We start from the raw sequence: 14,414 nt of genomic DNA on the forward strand, positions 1-14,414 counted from the left end.
AAATCCTTACATTTTGTAGGTATACAAGTGTTTGCTAATCGGTCGAGTGGCTAAAATCAGAGAGGCAAGCCAAGAGAAATATGCAAGTCAGATATAATGAACTTAACCGAAGTGCTATAACCAAGGAGATGCCTTCAAAGAAGGTTCTTCCTAAAGAAAAAGAGTTGATTGATCTTTATTTATACTTCTAAGAGAACTACCATCAGAGTTTATCAATGGCTTATGTGAGTTTGGGATATAACCACTCTGTTGGAGCAATTTGACTCCTGCATCGTGTCTCTAGCGTGACTACAAAGAAGAAAGTCTAATAAGACATAAAGTAGACATTTAGATTAGTTTATAGGAAGATACTTAACCTATCTGTACAGTTCTCTGTCTGTGTAATAGGGATAATGTATTTAATTACAGCATGAGAAGTATGAGGATTAATTGGTTAATGAACGGTAGCATGAAAAGTGTGTTCTAAATGTTTTCCCATAGAAATTTCTACACTGCCGAAAGAGAGGGGAAGAAAAAAAAGCCAGTTCATTGCTTTAAAGAATTGTGAGAATTCCATCAAGAGCATAGATAATTAAAGTCATATTAATAGATTTTTCAGGTCTTCATCTTCCCCTTGAGGCCAGGTGTCCCTGATTTTTTTTCTTTTTCTCTCTCTCTTTTTTTTTTTTTTTCCCTTTTTTTTCCCCTTCAGGCAGTGTCCCTGACTCAGTTATCAAAGATCAAGAAGCAAAACTGCTCATCTAGCTTTGAACTTGATACCTGCAGTGGAGTTACAAGGTTAAATAAATGGGGCATATGTGGTTTTTTGGTTTGGTTATTTGGTTTTGGGGTTTTGTTTGTTTGTTTATGCTGAGCATAACACTTCCAAAATATTTTCGACACTCCTCTACCCCCTCTTTCTGTCCCTCTAATATATTTTTAGGTCGTATGCACTCCTGTCTATGTTTCTTCTTTAGTCCCAGATGAAGATTTCAAGGGAGATGAGAGCTCTGTTTTGCTTCTCCCTTGTATTGCAGATAGGGGGAGGAGGTGGTTATTAGAGAGAAGCGGTCTCGCTCGCTCTCTCTGTTTCTCCCTCTCTGGCTGATAGCACTTATCTCTCGCTCTCTTTCCTTCTCCTAGGTGATCCATTTCTAGGCAACGTTCTGGCTGGTGCCCGAGCTGCCAGCTCTCTCTGCATCCCACCAGCAAAGCAAGCTCCAAAAGCAACCTGCAGACCATCATCTGCTTTCCTCTGCTTTCCTTGCTGCTCCGGGTACTCCTCCTCTCGCTCCTGCCCTGTCCAACCACTACCTTGCGCGACAGAGACAGCACGTTGGGCTTGATTTGCAGATCTCCAGTTGTGGGAAGCAATTTTTTTTTTTTCCCAAGCGAAGGGTGGGGGGAAATCTCTGCATTACTATCTGCATTACCTTGAAGTTCACTTTTGGTTTTGGCCTCCGGGGAGGCTTTTCCTGCAGGAATCTGGTTGCTGGAAGAGGGATCGTCTGTTCTCCCGGTTGCCCGCTCCTCCCCCCTCGCTGAAGGCGAGCTATTTGCTGCGGGCTCCTGGGGCTTCTCTTGCCGAGAGGGTTTGTGTGTGTGTGCTTGTGTGTGCGTGTCTGCGTGCGTGTGTGTGAGAGAGCGTGTGCGTGGTGTGGGTTGGAAGTTGCTGTGCAGCAGCCGGGACCGAGCGGATCCCTGGACCCGGCGGAAGGATGGGGATGGTCTGACCAGCAGAGGCGTCTGCTGCCCGTGGCGGCGCCCGGGCTGGATGGATTTGCTGCCGGCGCTCCCAGCAACTCTGGTGCTGCCCAGGAGCCCCCCGAAGTGACGCGGGGTTTCGCCGAGAAGAGAGGCGCTCCGTGCCCCAGGCTCGCTGCCTGCCCAGCCGCGGCTGCTCGCCAGCCCCCGGGATTTACACGGCTCTGCGGCGGCACGTCAAACTCTTGGGTTTCCTCCGCCGCGCTACCCTCCGCGGTGGCACCGTTTGGTGAAGAGAGCTGTTGTTACAAAGCCTGGACCTCCGGAGGAGATGGAAGTTTTCTCCCTCATCCTGGTCGTGTCCGTCTGTTGGACTCGAACCTGGAAAGCGGCGATTGCGGATTCAATCATTCATATCGGTAAGGGGGTGCTGCGTTTGCTGGTGCTGCTGGACACTTTTCCAGCTCTCCTTTGCAACCTTCCTTCTCTTGGCAGGCTTCCCCCCCTCCCTCCCCCCGCTTTACTTCCCCCGCAGCCCCCGCTGTCTTTTTGCCTTATTCGCTTGTTGGGGTTGTTTTGTTTGTTTGTTCCCCTCTTACAATTGCTTTCCGCTAGGCTCTTACGCGTTCTCTTTTCCCCTTACCGCTGTGTGTAAAGGTTTCTTGTCGACGGGGTGTATGCGTGCTTTAGACCTTGAGGTTTTACGCTGATGATAATTTGTTGGGGTGGGGGGCGCAGGGCTCGGGCACTTCCCCGGTCTTTCTCCGTAGCCCCTCAGCTCCAGTCTGCCTTCTCCCTGCCCCGGCTCGCCCGCGGGCTGGGGAGACCCCGAGCCTCTCCGTATTTCCCGCACCACCGTGACAGCCACGCAAAGCCCCTTCCTTTTCCTTCCTCCCTACCCCGCACCCCATCCCGCCTTCCTCTCCCGCGGCGGAACAGGTGGTTTGGCAACGTGAGCGCTTCCCCTCCCGCGGGCGGGCGGCCACAGGGGCGGGATGGGGGGGGCACCGACCGCCACCGTGCCCGCCGGCCCCTCTGCCCGCCGGCCGCGCGTCTCCCGGGGCCGCGGCGCCCGGGAAAAGGTAGCGGCCTCCCCGGCTGCCGGCGGGTGCAGGGTGGATGGTGGGGGAGCGCCGGCAGCGACGGCGGGCCCCCCCCTCCCGACCGCGGTGGGGCAGCTCGGGTGATGCCCAGGCACGGCGCTGCCCAGGCACGGCGCTGCCCGCACTCCGAGGCGGAGAGAAGGCGCCGGTCTTCCCTTAAGCCGCCTGTCCCCGCTCTGTCTCCGCTCTCTCCCCGCTCTCCAGAGCTATCCCCGGCCCGGCAGCCCTCCCTGTCGCCAGGCGCAGCCCTGGGAAGCGCTGAGCCCTGCTGCCGAGCAGCGCTTTTTGCCCGCCACTGGCGAGAGCGGTCCGAGGCTCCCCCTGCGCCGGCCGGGGGTGCGCGGGGAGGGGAGAGGCGAAGGGGAGGAGGAGAGGAGGGCGCTTCCCCCGCGGCCGTTTTGCCCATCTGCAGGCCCAGCACACAGGCGGAGGGGGCCTGGAAGCGCGGGGCGGCCGGTCGGCGTCGCGCTGGCCCGGGGAAGGTGCATTTGGGGGCAGGGTCCCGCCAGGGTTTTAGGGAGGTCCGCCATGTGGTGCCGGCTCCGGCCGTGGGGCAGCTGCCTCCCTCCCTGTGGTTGGCTTTATAAATATGTCTGCCGGTGCCTGTCGTGGGGCTCCATGGCGCGTTGCTGTGGAAGGGGGAGCGGGAAGAGCGTGTGGAAAGCCCGGCCGTCAGGAGCTTTCCTGTAGGACAGAGAGGTCTGGGCAGGGATGAGCGAGCCCTCCTTGTGAGCCTCCCCACCCCCGAGCCCCGGGGCTACTGCTCCCCTTGGGTACCGCAACTTTATTGGGGTCAGCCCTTAGAGCTGTGTGAGACAGGAGCATCAAATATTGCACGGGGGAGGCACAGCTTTAATGCCCTCCTTTTAAAGGGAGAAGGACTTTTTTCTTCTTCTTTTTTTTTTTTTTTTCTTTTTAATTCTTCCCGGCTGTAGACTGGTTAAAGCAACTCTACGAGACGGTTATATCTTTAGGATTTGTTAGAAGCTTGTAACAAACAGATATTATTTGGGGGGAAATTTTGACTGTGTATCAAGTGAGGAGTTTCTTTGCAATCCCCTGCCCGACATCCTCCTGGCCAAAGCAGCGTTGCCTGGTGAGCTGTGTGCCTTTGCACCATCATCAAGGCAGGCGACAGCTTTTCTGTCCCTTAATGACAGTTTTGTGGTGTGAACTTGTTTGTATTTGATGGGTGCAACACATTTTACCACTAATGTTTTTCTTATAATGCTGTTAGTGATGAGACGCATCAACACAGTAAATCCTCATTGAAAGCAAAATAATACCAAAGTAGTTGCTTCTCACAATTAATTTGTCTGGAGAGGCAATTAGTACAGTTGACAAAGGGATTATCTCTTTTTATAGACTGGTTTATGTTGCTACGAAAATGGCAAACTGATAATTGTTACAGAGGGCTTTAAATCGACTAAAATGAATGCGCTGAAAATTAATGACCTGCAATTAGAACTATTTTAACACCAAATGAGTAGGCAGCAAGATGTTCCAACCTGTACAGCCTGCAAATGAAAATTTGGCCCCTAGTAACAGCACTCTTGTTTTGTGACCTGGATGTTCAGCCACTTGTACTTAGGTATAAAATATTTACCATAAGTAATAAGCTGCGTTTATTATATGAGTTAGCAAAAGCAGTGGCAAGGTACTCTATGGACATCTTTCAACTACAGAAGAATTCATAAAGCCAAAGAAGAAAAGAACCACAAACACTCAGCTCAGGGGTGGAAAACAAATTCTACCAGAGGTAGTACTGATGCTTTAGGCAACAAACAAAAGAAATGCATTCTCTTTTTTTTTCCTACCTTGCTGAGATATTAAAGTGGTAAATATTTCCCCATGTTTGGGGGGTGGGGGGAGACAGTGTTAAGAGCCACCACGTTACCTCTGCATACCTTTTCCTGCTAGCACACACTTTGGCAGTATAATGCACTAACTCTTGCTTGCCTGCCTATTTGATGTGTCCCCCATAAAGGGCTCTGCTCTGTATGGAAGCGTGTTGCCAGCCATCTCTTGCACAACCAAAAACCTGTTACAATGTAGTGAGTAGAGATTAACGATTTGGTGATGCCAGTGGGAGTATGGTGCCTGGTATTTATCTGGGATGTGCTTCTTTTCATACTTCTGTCTTCTTACAGCTGCTGCTTTTGATCATTAGAGCAGGTCTGTGTGCAAATGCACGCTTTTGAAAATCAATGTTTTCCTGAATCATATTTTCAGCATTGCTAGGGCTACTTACGGTCTGTATCTCTCTGCTGCCCTGCTATTAGAAATAGGAACTGCAGTTCAGAAAGGCAGTCTTGTGAAAATGATGAAATGAATCAACTCCACTGTAGTTTTCCTTACCCTTATATATATATATATATATAAAAGGAAGGCACAGGGTTACCATGTCAAAACTGTGCAATTCTGTATGATGCTGCTTCTCTCAGCCCATGCATTGATTGAGTAATTTCATCAGCCCCACATTACTTGATTGCTTAGAAGTTTCCTAATGATCTGTATGCTGTAGGAAGAATCTGAAAGGCGTGACTGGAATGACAATGATTTGGTGTTTTATGAGGCTATTCAAAAAGTCGCTCTGATTTATGTAGCTTGAAAGCTCCAAAGTCTTTGAGATTAGCCACACTGCCTGGTATTTTCTTCATACATCAGTCGTCCCACACTCCTCACTCCCTAAACAGGAGTTTAGAACAGTGCTTTAATTAAGCAGGGATTAGGTGGCATTCCTTGTCAGCTGCACAATTTGTTTGTGCTTTGTATCTTCTACAGCTGATGGTCTCACACTTTTATGTTTTGTACTTTGTGCTCATTTTTATTCCTCCTGTCATGAACCTGGTAATGCATCTGTATGTGTATATGGATTTTCTGTTGTTCCTATATAAACACCTATGGAAAGGTGTGCATCAGGGGCAGCAAAACCACTTAGGGCAGCAGTCACAGAGCATGGTACAAGAGGTTTTGATGGAAAAATACAGTGAAGTATCTTTTAAGGCTAATTCATTGCAGCAGCCTGCAGAGATAGTTCAGACACTCTGATTACTTCAAGTTGGGTTTTTTTTTGTGTTTATCAGTGGCTTCAGTCAACTGTACTGAAGTTGTGCACAGCCCTTAGCTTTATTATTTTCAGTGGCAAATTCAGAAATACAGACAAAATGTAGTTACGTGCTTTTATATATACACATTTGCTTTATATATATATCTATAAATATACCAATATAAATATACATATATTTATTTATACATATATATGCTTTTTGTATCTATATCTATATCTTTTATATATATATAATTATATGTATCTATTACATATCTCTCTATATCTATATCTATGATATATATCTATGTATCTATATCTATATGCACTTTTTGGGTTAGTTTATTCCCCCCCCAACCCCCAAGAGAGGAAATTAGATCTTTTCTTCCCTTATTCCTCTCAGCTTTTAGAGTTTTCCAACCAGGACTGCTGCATTCCATGTGTTAGGCAAAGTTCCCAGCATTGCTGAGTCCTGTTTTTTGGCTGATTCTTTTAACCTCATACTTCTAAGCTCTTTTGTACCATGGATGATAACAGCAGGGCGATTCCAGCATGGGGTCTTTTGCTTACATTGTCTGTTGATATTGGTAGTGCCCTTAAAATGTTATTTTATTTTATTTTATTTTATTTTATTTTATTTTATTTTATTTTATTTTATTTTATTTTATTTTGTTTGTTTTGCTTTATTTTATTGTCATTTATTTTATTTTGGTTTGTTTTGCTTTATTTTGTTTTGTTTTAGTTTTAGTTTTTATTTTATTTTTTAAATTTTATTTTATTTTATTATACTGTTTTTGGTAAGGGAAAGGGAGTCTCCCAGCTTGGTGGTGGAGATGTGTACATTTCTTGTAAGCTGGTGTACTACAGTGTGGCTTGGCTTGTGTTGTGTTGTGCACTGGTAATGGGAATTTAATTAGCTGTGCTGTTGGTACAGGCTCATTAGAAGGTATGCAGTGTATGTCATCATAAAGCACAGGGTAAGCAAGCAATACAGATGTATTAAAAGCAAGTAAATCTCCATGTGCCTGCAGTGTCTGCAGAGGAGCATTGAGGTCTGTGTTTCCCCTGCTCTAGAACGTGCCAAGGTTCCTCAGCTATTTCAAACACAGATACAAACGAGGGCCTGGGATGCAGCCTGCTGCGGCTTAGCAGCCAGTAAGTTTTGCTAGGAAGTGCATTCCACCTCAGTGCACAGCGTGCATGACATGCTCCATGTTTCCATGTGTGCCCTGTCTTCAACCCTCTCCCAGGTGCTTAGATTTGTGACGGTATTTCCATCCCTCTGTTTCAGTGCTGTAGTGCAGTTACCCTGCAGCTGAAGAGGGCTAATTTTGCATGCCATAGATTAGAGGCTGCTGTCCTCCCAAGGCATGTTTGCCATTAGGTGTCACTGCTTTCTGGAGTGTTTCTTACTGATTATCCAGAGTCTGTCATAATCTGGGTGTGGGTTGCTTAGCTGACTTCAGAACATTTTAAACTGAGCTCATGGATTGCTGACTGCAGCAGGTGTAGTCAGTGCATGTTCTTAAATAATTCTTAGCGTTATTTCAAGTTCTTTGTCCTTCATAAAGACAAAGGGAAAAAAAAAAAAACAACCACCAACCCAGCCATCCATTTTCAAGTGATGTCCTAACAAATGCCTGACATGGCAATCACTGTGCTGCTGTGTGCTTTCAGATGACAAGTTATGGGTGCACAGGGTCTTTATTCTCACAATGCCATCTCTGAAAAAAAAAAAAAAGCCACACTGGAGAAAAATCCTTTAAGACTGTGACTACATAAACCTACCAACTAAGGTTCATTTAACTTAATGAACAAAGGCATTAAGTATGGTTCTCTTCCACTCCCTGGCCCTGTAAAGCAAGTGGTATTGGCAGGAGATGACTTTTGTAAGCCACTAGGTTACTCCCTAGATGCAGACTTGAAGTTACATAATTCTCTTCCATTTGATATATAGCTATCTATAATCTGCCACGACAGTCTGGTTTCCATGAAATTTATTGGAGGCTTTTGCCTTTTCAGCTTTGTAGTCTTACTCTGTCACTGCTACTCCATTGCTTGGTTACTTTGTTTTGTTTTTTTTTTTTTTTTTTCTTCAGCACACAAACAATGCTTTTATAAATAGCTTATGTGAAACACTAGTTCAACTTGGCAATCAGTCTCTAGTTAATTTGCCTAATTAACTGGGTAACATATGACTCCATGGTAAAACTCTTCTCATCTCCACGAGCTCAAAAACAAGTTTGTGTTTTATGTTTTCAGTGATTAAAAAACTTACTAGACATAGGCAGTTACTGTTGCTGTTTGCATTTAAGAGTGATGGATAGGAAAAGGAAGCAGTATTCATCAAATGACCTGTGTTTTGACCACAGATGAGAAAATAATCAAACTCTGAAATAATGCAAGAGCATTACAATGCATGATAGCTTGGTGTGTTGCAAAGTGTTGACTTCAGGTCATAGAATCATAGAATTGTCAGGGTTAGAAGGGACCTCAAGGATCATCCAGTTCCAAGCCCCCTGCCATAGGCAGGGACACTACAGTAGGTTGCTCACAGCCACATCCAGCTTGGCCTTGAAGACCTCCAGGGATGAGGCTTCCACCACCTCCCTGGGCAACCTCTTCCAGTCTCTCACCACCGTCATGGGGAAGAACTTCTTCCTATCATCCAATCTGAATCTCCCCACTTCTAGTTTTGCTCCATTCCCCAGAGTCCTATCACTACCTGACACCCCAAAACACACTTAAGGAGGAAAACTACCTTTCTGCATCTGTAAACTCAAATGTCACATCTTGGGGTTTTTTTTGGTTGGTTGGTCTTCTTTTTTTTGGGGGGGGGGGAGGCAGTGTTTGTTTTTTTGGTTTTTTTTTTGTTGTTGTTGTTGTTGGTTTTGTTTGCTTGCTTGTTTTTTGTGGGTTTTTTTGTTGTTCATTTGTTTTGGGTTTTTGGTTTGGTTTGGGTTTTGTTTATGGTTTTTTGCTTTGTGGTTTTTTTTTTTTTGTGGGTGGTTTTTTGTTGTTTTTTTTTTTTTTTTAATTAGATGTGAATTCCAGAAGGAGCAAGTTGTTATTTAAGCTAGTGAAATAGGAAGAAAAGTTTTCTTTCAGGTAGACTTGGCATGTCTGTCAAAACCTAAGCAGCTCCACACCTGTGTGCCCTACAGGCCTCACAGTCCAGTTCATGGCTTCTGTCATGCTGACACCCCTCTCATACAGGCCCAGATATGCTCCTTTGGTTTTGCTATCTAGAGGAGACCATCTGATGATGGTCAGAGCCCAACAGTAAAGCATAAGACACAGTTTGCTGGCAAACTGTTGCAGTGGCTGGGGACTGGGCATGAAAGCTCATGTTTCCCTGGGGTGTTTTATACCCTAGACCAACTGACTGCCTAGTACCTGCCTTCCTACCTGGCTTCTTGCATACAGATGCAATTCCTTTCCTTCTGTGATGTTATTTTATTTTCTTGCTCCATCTACTAAGCTCACTCAGGAATTGTTGACCCGTTGCTGGCAGTCATCACTAAAATGAGCTGCACTGACCTTTTTTAGAGCAATGTTGACCATGGCCTTTTTTTTGGCTCGTCTAGGCTAGTAGGTTGCATTGCAGAAGGTGTAATACTGAGCAGTGTGATACTTGGCACAGAACATGTGCTAAATGCACATTAAGTGTGGTGCTGTGCTAGATAAATCATCCTTAGCACCAGGTAAGGAAGCCCTGGGAGAAACCTTCTGGGCACAGTCCTTAGCTGGCTCATGGATTTGAAACAGGAGAAGAGGAAGAGCAGTCGTCTCCCACTGCAACGTAGAATTTGTGTTCTTGATGTAGTCATTTTGTTCTTGATATAGTCATTTTGAACATAGAGACTAAAATGGAAGTGTTTGGAGGAGTAGATGAAGAAACAGTATCTTTCTGGTTTTGTATGGTGTGGCAGTTTTAGGCTGTGCCTAGGAAAATTTTCCAGAGATTGAGTAGAAAAGTGGTAGAACGTAAATAAATTGCCACTGGATGTAAAAAAGGAAAATAATGATAAGATCTCAATAATCCCATTGGTCTGATTAATAACATAAAGTTAGCTGTATAAACTAACTCTTTCTCTTTTCTGCATCTTTGCTCTAGCAGATACTACCTGGTTGCTTGATGACCTTGGCTGTGTTCTTTGCTGTGGCTAAGTCCTGATAAGCTGCTTTCTGCTTTTCTCCTTTTTTCTCTTGTCCCATGTACAGGGGGGAAGGAAGGGAAGAGGAGAAAGCTATTGGTAACCCCCTGGTTTTGTCCAGGGGGGTTCTTGTGTTGTTTATAAATTGTAAACCCATGTAAATATTGTATATCTTGTACATATTCATTGCATTTCATGCTTCTAGATTGTAGTCTGCTGGTAAATAGAGCTTCATTTGCTTCCATCTGAGCTAGTCTGGCAATTGTATTTTGGGGATAATTTCAACCCACCACATATGGTCTTCAATCTCTTCCTGTGAGGACCAGCAAGGCAGTAGTCTCTGCTGTTCTTTATTGTAGCAGTCGGGCTTTGGTTTCTTATTACTGTTAGCCAAGCAGTTGTGAGATGGAGCAAGGGAAAGCTTCTCTTGCGTCTGCAGATGCCATAATTAATAATGTTTTATGTGGCTTGGAGAGTTATAGCTGATCTGTGTAAAGGGAGGACACAGGCTGAAATTGAAGGTTAGTAGATGAAATGTGCTTCTGCTTGGATGAGAGTTGTGAAACTTGGCCAGGGAATTGGCTTCCAATTGTGCAGTGCTGTGATTTGGTAACGTTGGGAATTTATAGGCTAGTTTGAGTGATAATGTGCTTAATTCAGAGAAGGAGGCATTTTGTGCTCTGTATTGTACTGCACAGTGCACTTCAGCTGCGGAGTCTCCTTCCTGCTCTGGTCTAGGGTAGCCACAGCAACTCAAGGAAGGGATATTCTGTAAGCTCAAATTTTTGCATTAAAAACAAACCAACCCAACCAAACACATTAAAAAGTGACCCTTAATGAGAGAGGATAATAGAGCAAGTACAGCATTCCTGGGAAGCATTGAAGTTATAATGGAGTGAGGTGGTAGAGAGACATACTCTAGTTCTAGTCAACTGTAAACTGATGGATTTGTAAGTGCAGGTGGATATTTAAAGTACATTTCCGTTGCACACATTAGTTCTGCAGTGATGAGAGAATAGGGTGGAAAAAAAAGATAGAAGGGAAAAAAGTTTCCAGAGAGTTATGCTACGTTTATCTGACAAGCCCTGCTCAAGAGGGAATTGAAAAAGAAAATGAGTGAAAATGCAAGGAGGCAAGGAAAATAAGATATCAAAGGCAGTACTGCAGAGTACTGTCAGTGCACAGCCAGTGCATGGTGCAGGCTGTGTTAAATGGCAAGTGAAAGGTGGTAGCTGTGATTGGTTGTATTAAAATGTGCAGAGGTCTCCTTTTCACACTTCTTGCTTTCTCTTGTCCTTGTATTCTAAATTCATGGCAAGTTGTGGTGGTTGCCATGTTCTGTACTCTTAAATAAATGTCCTTTTCTGTCCCAGAATAAGACTAAGCATTTGGACAGATAAAGCTGCTCTTTATTTCTCTGGAATTCCATTTGTTTGACCTCTGTTGAGACACATACCTTCCAAAATTGATTATCATAGAATCATAGAATATCTCCAGGGATGGGGGCTCAATCACCTCCCTAAGCAACCTGTTCCAGTGTTCCACCACTCTCATACTGAAGAACTTCTTCTTGTGTCTGTATTTTAGCATTGTGGAAACTGCAGTTACAGAGCCTTGTTAAGCTTACCAAAAAGAAATATGTGTAAAGTGATGTAATTAGGAATGACAGAATCACAGAGTTGTCAGGGTTGGAAGGGGCCTCAAGGATCATCCAGTTCCAACCCCCCTGCCATGGGTAGGGACACCTCACACTACAGCAGGTTGCTCACAGCCACATCCAGTCTGGCTACAAAAACCTCCAGGGATGAGGCTTCCACCACCTCCCTGGGCAACCTGTTCCAATGTTTCACCAACCTCATGCTGAAGAACTTCTTCCTAACATCCAGTCTGAATCTCCCCATTTCCAGTTTTGTTCCATTCCCCCCAGTCCTATCATTGCTCAACATAATGCTTATGGCTTCCTCAGCTCTTCCTTTTGGGACTGTATAGAGCCAAGCAGTATTGCAGTCTGTCCACTAATGTATAATGCACTGCTCAGGTACTGCTCAAATTTCCAGCTCCAATAGCAATCAATGGGCTCTGTGTTAATGCGTGCAATGATTAAACATGTGCGTTTTAGTAATCAGAGGGATTATTCTTTTTGAAAATATTTAGCTGCCTTGTTCTTTAAGTTGAGGATGACAACAGTTTTCACTCTAAGTGACAACACAGAGATTGGGGAGGCTTTTTTCCTTGGAGGCAGGAAGTTGTAAAGTGAATACAAACCACAAAATGGCACCCCACTGTGCTAGAAGCTGTACCAATCTGAAACAAAAAGTTGGCTGTCAGAAGATTGGAAGATTAAGTGAAAAAAAGGGCTTGGATCTCTCTGCAACCCGGACAGTTTGAACACCGGGAGGCGAAGCTGCAAATCCTGTGGCATCTTTGGAGAGACAAATTCATTCATTCATGTTTGTGAATGATCATTCTGGATGCAGGGGGATGAAAGCACAGAGATTTGGCTACAGGGATGTTCTGGCAGGGCAGGTGTAGTGTGGCTGATTACAGGCTCACAAGATGTTAGGGGCTGGAAGGGACCTCTGGAAGATCTTTGGTTCCAACCCCCCTGGCAGAGCAGGACCAGCACAGGTCTCCAGACCTCTCCAGAGAAGGAGACTCCACAACCTCTCTGGGCAGCCTGTTCCAGGGCTCTGGGACCCTCACAGTGAAGAAGTTCCTCCTCATATTGAGGTGGAACCTCCTGTGCTGCAGTTTACATCCATTGTCCCTTGTCCTATCACCAGGCACAAGTGAGCAGAGGCTGTCCCTGTCCCTTCCTTCCTGAACCTAGCCCTCAGCTATTGATAGACATTGATCAGATCCCTCTCAGTCTTCTCCTCTCCAGACTAAACAGCCCCAGGGCTCTCAGCCTCTCCTCACCAGGCAGTGCTCCAGTCCCTTCAGCATCCTTGGAGCCCTCCCTTGGACTCTCTCCAGCAGATCCCTGTCCCTCTTGAACTGGGGAGTCCAGAACTGGATGCAATATTCCAGGTGAGGTCTCACCAGGGCAGAGTGAGGGGGAGGAGGACGTTCCTGGATCTGCTGGACACACTGCTCTGAATGCACCCCATGTTTGTGCTTACTGTTTTGGGGCACATGAGAGGGAAAGTTGCCCTGCTGTGAGGTGAGAGAGTTGTTGTGAAACCAAGGCCAGAGATGTATGTCTAATCATCACCTGCAATGCTTTATTGCCAGTAACATCAGTTAAATTGGCAAAATAAAAACAGTGCTTACCTGATCAGCTGCCAACTTCCCCTATTACAGGAACTAATCATAGAACCATAGAATCAGTCAGGGTTGGAAGGTACCAGAAGGATCAGCCAGTTCCAACCCCCCTGCCATGGGCAGGGACACCTCACACTAGATCAGGCTGGCCAGAGCCTCATCCAGCCTGGCCTTAAACACCTCCAGGGATGGGGCCTCAACCACCTCCCTGGACAACCCATTCCAGGCTCTCATCACTCTCATGGGGAAGAACTTCTTCTTTATGCCCAGCCTGACCAGCTTTATTCCATTCCCCCCAGTCCTGTCACTACCTGATAGCCTAAAAAGTCCCTCCCCAGCTTTCTTGGAGCCCCTTTCAGATACTGGAAGTCCACAAGAAGGTCTCCTCAGAGCCTTCTCTTCTCCACACTGAACAACCCCAACTCTTTCAGTCTGTCCTCATAGGAGAGGAGCTCCAGCCCTCTGCTCATCCTGGTGGCCCTTCTCTGGACACCTTCCAGCATGTCCATATCTCTCTTGTAATAAAGGCTCCTGAACTGGATGCAGTACTCCAGATGTGGTCTCACCAGAGCTGAGTAGAAGGGGAGAATCCCCTCCCTGGCCCTGCTGGCCACACTTCTCTTGCTGCAGCCCGGGCTCTGCTTGGCTCTCTGGGCTGCAAGTGCACATTGACAGCTCCTGTTGAGCTTCTCATCCACCAGCACCCTCAAGTCCCTCTCCTCAGGGCTGCTTTCCAGCCAGTGCCTGCCCAGCCTGGATTTGTGCTTGGGATTGCCTTGACACAGATGCAGGACCTTGCACTTGGTCTTGTTGAACCTCATGAGGTTGACCTCTCCAGCCTGTCCAGGTCCCTCTGGATGGATCCCTTCCCTCCAGCCTGTCTGCTGCACCACACAGCTTGGTGTCATCAGCAGACTTGCTGAGGGTGCACTCAATGCCTCTGTCCATGGCACCGAGAGAGATGTTGAACGAGGCTGGTCCCTTGTTGTTATGGTTATGCACATGCACACCCTCCTGGCTCTTGGGTTTGAGCAAATATTTCACAGCAGAGTTTTGTAAGAAGCCTAGGTCTAAGGAAAAGAGCCCTTTTTGGGAAAGTGGAACAATGTCTGTGAAATAAATGCGCTACTTTGTTTGAAAAAGAGATATTTAAATATA

General features: G+C 46.0%; 1 protein-coding gene across 2 annotated transcripts in view; it reads left to right on the top strand.

Annotated features, from left to right (window-relative positions):
• The first annotated feature begins 2,014 nt into the window (after nt 1-2,014).
• Nucleotides 2,015-14,414, top strand: part of GRID2 (glutamate ionotropic receptor delta type subunit 2) — a 1,038,631-nt gene continuing 1,026,231 nt past the window's right edge. For both annotated transcript variants that reach the window (XM_054382934.1, XM_054382935.1), the window contains exon 1: nt 2,015-2,102. In XM_054382934.1, the coding sequence (XP_054238909.1) occupies nt 2,015-2,102 (88 nt within the window). The remainder of the gene's footprint in view (nt 2,103-14,414) is intronic.

Source organism: Indicator indicator, chromosome 8 (genome assembly GCF_027791375.1).
Source record: "Indicator indicator isolate 239-I01 chromosome 8, UM_Iind_1.1, whole genome shotgun sequence".
NCBI lineage: Eukaryota > Metazoa > Chordata > Aves > Piciformes > Indicatoridae > Indicator > Indicator indicator.